Source organism: Sinocyclocheilus grahami, unplaced genomic scaffold (genome assembly GCF_001515645.1).
Source record: "Sinocyclocheilus grahami isolate Dianchi unplaced genomic scaffold, SAMN03320097.WGS_v1.1 scaffold12.1, whole genome shotgun sequence".
NCBI classification, from domain to species: Eukaryota; Metazoa; Chordata; class Actinopteri; order Cypriniformes; family Cyprinidae; genus Sinocyclocheilus; species Sinocyclocheilus grahami.
Window position 1 is genome coordinate 1,060,500 of NW_015505191.1, and position 6,423 is coordinate 1,066,922.

The 6,423-nt window shown below is 35.8% G+C and overlaps 1 protein-coding gene across 1 annotated transcript in view; it reads left to right on the top strand.

Annotated features, from left to right (window-relative positions):
* The window catches only part of LOC107596897 (fibrinogen C domain-containing protein 1-like), a 123,395-nt gene that overhangs the window by 115,926 nt on the left and 1,046 nt on the right, over positions 1 to 6,423 (top strand). The window contains exon 6 of the mRNA XM_016287756.1: positions 2,372 to 2,551. Within this exon, the coding sequence (XP_016143242.1) occupies positions 2,372 to 2,551 (180 nt within the window). The remainder of the gene's footprint in view (positions 1 to 2,371; positions 2,552 to 6,423) is intronic.

Here is a 6,423-nt window from a genome sequence, read left to right on the forward strand (position 1 = left end):
TATATATATATATATATATATATATATATATATGACTTTCATCATAAATTCGGCTTTAGTTTGTAATAATCAAAGAAGAAACATTCACCTATAAAAGCCGTCTAGCAGCACACCTTGACTCACATTCACTCTCTCTTGTTAATTGAGCAATCAGTATGATAGTATAAGACAAAATGCAGCTTAGTGAAATGTCTTCACAATAATGTTTAATTGAAAATTCTGGCACACCTGAGTTTTATGCGCACAGACTTGCCTGTTTGGCCCCTTCTTTGGTAGAAAAGCAAGAAGGGCGTAAAATACTCCCAATGTTTAATTATTTCAAACGAGCCTCAGGAAAAATCTCATGGATTTTAATTAAGCCTGAATAAAAGTTATGTAAATTACTTGTGAAAGTAGCAGGTTTCTTTTCCTCTTTTCAAAAATATATTATTTTATTTATATTTTGATTGAAGCCATAAAGAGAGTCAGTTTTGTATGCACTAATGGATTGTTGCTGTTTCCCTCCTAATTTTTTCATTAATTCTGCTTTTCTTTATCAATTTCCTTGTGCGGATACTCATATGTTTGTAGTTACACTGCGCCCTACACATCAAATTAATTTTGATAATTCAACTCAGAGTTTATATCTGAGGATGGTTTTCCAAGATTTTTTCTATCCAGTGTTTGTGGGTCGGGTGCTGGAAATGTGAACAAAAACAACAAAATATGAAAAGAGTGAATCTCCCCTAAAACCTGGTTGTTTTTCATGCAGCTTTAATGCATAGTAGCCATGTATGAATTTTTAAAGTATGCATTTGCTCTGCATAATAATAGATGTTTGAGCATTTCAGTGTTTTATTGCATTATTTTATATGCAGGCCACAGAAAGTGAAAATGAACCACACATTCATACTAGAGATAGGACAAATAATGTGTTTATTTTCACGATTCATATTGGCTGTTTAACACATTACAAATAATTAACATAATTAACATAATTAATGCAGACTCAGTTTTTCTGCTCACGGAGGCTATGATCATAGTTTGTTTTTTCACCATTTCCTGTTGCATTTTATGCTCATGCTATTTGCCTGTTGCATTCTGAGAAATTAATCTCCAAGATTAAGCCACACAGGTGTAAGTGTGGATAGATGAATCAATACTTATATTGCTAACATGTGTAGAGAGGACAGTGGATCAATATAATTGTGTTGCGGAGATATAGCTTCATGTCCATTTTTGCACAAACTTCGTTAAATTCATTAACACACTTTACCAAAACGGTTTGGTATATCAAAAAGCTTTTGATAACTTTTTACCAGAATGCTCTAAAGATGATATGAATTTTGATGAATATTGGACAAACCGTCTAGGACGAGTTCCAAAAAGTAGATTTTTAAGAAAATTCTAAATTGTGAAAAATCTTGCCCTGTAGAAATGTACATTTTGATATGCATTCGACTCTGCATGAGTGAAGAAATCAGAGGAAAACATTATTTTGCTTTTAGATATTATGGTTCAAATATTATTAGCATAACTGTGCAAATTTGGCCTATTGATGGCGCTAGAGAGTTTGAGATAGAGACTCCAAATTTGCTATGGTTAATATTGAGACTGTCCTCTATCTGTGTGTTCCAAATTTCATAACTTTCCCACAAGCAGTTCTATGAGCAGAAGAAGAAGAAAACTAACAGATACAATAGGTGCCCAAGCACCTTCTGTGCTTATCCCCTAAATATGGATACTAAATGTTTTGACTAGTATCTTTATTACATATTTAACAAATGAATGCATTGAAAAGATCTGAAGTGAAACAAAATGAACAGACATCTCTCGTTCGAATAGGAGAGCAAAAAGAGTAATAAGTTAACATTGAAACGTTGAGTTAATTTTCACAAATAAAGGCAATGCTAAAAAGACTTTTATTTTAATTGGTTTATGCCAGGGGTTTCAAACTCAATTCCTGGAGAGCCAGAGCCCTGCAGAGTTTAGATTCAACCCTAATTAAACACACCTGATCCAACCAATCAAGTTATTCAGGCTTATTTGAAAACTACATTGTATGTGTGTTGGAGCAGGGTTGGAACAAAACTCTTATATTCTTAAATGGTTGGAATTAGTCATTTTATACTCAAAATAAAAAAATAAAAAATCCATTTAACAAAGGTATTTGTATTGGCAGTATAGACCTGATAATACTTAATAGTACTTAAAAAGTGCTATTAAACAAATATCTCAAAAAACAACAACTTTATATTGACTACATTTATTTGGGTTAAAATATTAAAATATTCACAGCCCTAATTCATACTTTACACTCATAATCCAATTATATTTCCTATGACTAAAAATAATCTTGAAATTAATTCCCTTTCTCTGTTTCTCTCATCAGGGTTGAAACAAATCCATGCTCTCTCTATCCAAGGAAACTACGAACTGCGCATAGATCTTGAAGATTTCGAGAACAGCACAGCTTTCGCACAGTATGGTGTGTTTGGAGTTGGACTGTTCTCTGTTGATCCTGAGGATGACGGTTACCCCCTCACCATCGCTGATTACACCGGAACTGCAGGTACATACACATATTTACATATTTACAGACCATGGATCAATATCTTCAATATTGTGTAATTAGTATGCCTTATTTAAATCACAGTAACTTTGAAAGACCCGGTATGCAAATCAGTTAGCATGATTAAATCTTTGTCAACAATAATAAGTGCTTATTCATTCAGATAATTGGTCCACTTCAGTGCTTGGTGGCATAGACAGAATAATCATAGCACTTAATTCACTCTTTAGTCACTTCTTAGCCGCAAACAAAACATAGCTCTAACACATGTCCTCTGCAAATCACCACACAAAAACAAACACTAAGGCTCGGTATCAATACACATTCCCTAATTCAATTTGATTCTGATCCACAAGCTCTCAATTTGATTCAGATTTGATTAAAACAAAAAGTGCTCATTAAAAAGTACCGGCTGATTTGAATGATTTCTATAGTCAGTATGATTCTGACTATATTTGTCACAATGTATCTTTTTTGATCATTAAAAAGAACCAGCTCATTTGTTCATAAATCGGACTACACTGGTAATGTGAATGTTTTTGCATGCAGTCTGCAAGGGACCATACACTAGTAAGGCGTTCCTTATCATTATTTTTTGGTACACTATCTTTTTATTGCATCACGTTAAAAACAGACTGCAAACTCATTCACATCTCAAGTTATTTTTTTAATGCTGCCATTAAAGAAAAGTTCTTAGAATCTTAATCATTGTCGGGATTATTTAGAAATCCGATATTATCACCCAGTCCTCGCAAACTCACTCACAAAATGCCTCCCAGTCGATTGCTACCATTGACTTAAGACAAATGTCAAGAACAGACACATACTAAATTGGAAAGCTCCTCAGAGTCCTGTAAGAAACAAGTGAGTAGCGAGATAAACAGAAATAGAAAGAGCATTCTGAGTTTGAACTCAAGGGCAGTTGCAGAGGAAAACACACAAATTCACCATGAAGAGAGCATGAAGGAAAGAGGTGAGAGATCTCCTGTCTGTACAGCAGGTATATCCAGGCTTGAATTGGATTGTGTCTGTAGCGCTGGTGTCAGGTGAGCAGGTGGTCTCTGCTGGGCAGCGTCTTCATGCCCTTGAGCTGCTGGGTTTCCTGTTTGCTGCATGACAGGTCTCCTCTAATCAGAGCACTGAGAATATTATTGTGATCATTTGCATTGAATTTTGACAGGCAGTTGTGCTCTGAGCCGGCCTGGTGGGGCCTAATACGTCTCAAAATACAGACAGCGTCAAGGTGACTCCTTATTCACGCCGGCATGTGAGCACAAATAAGCCCACGCATAAGTTTGTGCACATACGGTATGTTTTATGCAGGTTACACATTTATACCGAGCATTTTTAGAGAGTCACATGTGATATTACCACATCACCTGAAGGCTTTCTGAGACAATAGTATCCCCTTGACAAAGGAAAAGTGATTCCCAAGAGCATGTGACCGAATCTGAGAGTTTGCAAGGACATGTCTGGATACAACACTGTTAATGCTGAAATGTCAATGGCAGAAGTATTTTCTGTGGGCTCCATGCGACCCTAGTGTGACTAATGGCTTATTCCCATAGCTGCGGACAAAATCTGTCAAGCTTGAATGACGCGTATTTCTGCTGGGAAATTGAGCGCCGGTCTGGGATCCGTTTCTCTGCGTATTGTCTTTGACGTTATTGAGTTAAACTGACTGTGGATCAGAAGATTGGAGATCTTCAAGGTCATGGGGCTGTTAGAGAAGAGGAATGGAGGTTTAGAGCTTTCGTTCTGGAAACGTTATCCTTTTCTGTGGAGCGTCCCTTGTATGTTAAGCTGGATGAAAGGTTAAACTCAAACTGGTTCTGAACAAATCCCGTAGTGGTTTAGAAATACCACCTGACATTTACCGCTATTGTACTCATTCTGGTACACTTTCTTTTTCTTCCTGTCTCTCTCCATCTCCATAGAACACTTTGTTCTAGCTCTGTTTGGATTATATTCTCTGTTCATGTTGAGCTGACAGGAACAGTTTATCGGGCAACAGACACATCACCACCTGCCCTCCTGCCAGAAAATCCAGTGAAGTGGACAGCAGGCAGGATGGCTTTCCAAATCCCCTTTTCAGCCACAGAAATGGTGAAGGTTTATTTCTGTTGGCCCACCACACCCAATGTCTGTTGCCATCAGACAAGACTGATGCTACAAGACACTTCTTGAGGGAAGAAGACTTGTCATTGACCCACAAGTTGACCCTTGCCCCCACAGAATTCTGAAAGAATTTGGGATCTCGAAATACTTGCCTGACACAATGGCTGTAATAAAAAGAAGCTACAAGATACAAATCTTCTTTACTTCTCAAAATAACAGAAAGCTGCAGCACATCCATGCCATTATCATTCAGAGATATGTGCATGATTATCTACTGATGTACCATTGTAGTTCAGTCAAACCCTTTTTACTAAAATAGAAATTAATGCATGCACTTCAACCATTTGATGGCATGTTTTTACCCTTTGATTACAGAATAGGCAGTAAATATAGGTTGAATATTTTGGAAATGGATTGGAAAGACAATAATTCATAATGCCACTGTGTGCTTTAGACCAGGGGTTTTCAAGTTGAGGTTTGGGGACCTAAGAGGTCGTATGAGGTGGAAATGTTCAGTGAAAAAATAAAACTAAATTAATCCTGATTATTCTGTTAAAAGCACTAAGGCAAATATCGTGAAAAATTTAGTGCAGTGCATACAGTAATGTGTGTATCTATCTGTCTGTCTGTCTGTCTGTCTGTCTGTTGCATTTATTAGCTCTCCTTTCTTACAGCATACTTCATTTCATTAATATTTTGTACTTGTTTTGTAACTTCTATGGAGATTCTGAACATCATTGTTGCCTTCAGCTGAAAAGTGAAAAACTGAAAAGCACTAGTGAAATTAATTGAAAATGTGTCTTTTCAGATTTGTCTAATTTCTAGTTTGGGGTTAGTAAGATTTTTTTTTTCTTTTTAAGAAATTAATATTTTTATTCAAGGACATATTAAATGATCAAAAGTTTTACAGTATTACGGTTTGCTGTATTTTGGTCAAATAAATGCAGCCTTGTTGAACAAAAGAGAAAAACAAAGTATTTCCAACCTTATTTAAATGGTATGTCTTTACAATGTCAAGCTTGCCTATTGGTATAAATGGGTCTTTTATACATGGAATAATCTACAGTAGTTGCCTTTATATTAATGTAGTACTCATGTGTACTATGTGTGCACTTCAATGTCATCAGCCAATAAAGTACTGGTTCAGCTGCATGTTTCAGACAGCACAGAGTGTGTAACTTAACACATACAGTAACACATAACTTAACACATTTCAGCTAATTATGGAGTAGCGCCTATATGTGTTTGCGCACGAGTTCTTTAAAGAGGATCATCAAAAATGCAATGATGAGAAATCATTCAATGCAGAGTGAGTCATCCGATGCAAAATGTTAAGGTGTTATGGAAGTGTGAGGGAAGGAGACAGGAGCAAAGCAAAACACTGTATGCATAAATCACACCCAAATGAGATAAAATGCTGAAAATGCTTTTATTTGAGAGAGATGAGACGAGTTTGCTTGTGGATGCTAACTCGTCTCATGTATTCATGGGCATTCATCTAGAGTTTTGTGTGTGAAATGGCTTTTTGTGATGATTTTCACAGTGTTATTTCTAGAATCACACAAATCAGCTCCGTTGCAACTTAAACACACATTAACATTTAAAAGTTTGGGGTCGGTAAGATTTATAAAATGTTTTGAAAAAAAGTCTCTTACCCAGGCTGAATTTATTTGATCAAACATACAGTAAAAACGGTAATACTTATTATTACAATTTAAAATAAAATTTTCATATATATATGTTTTTTATATATA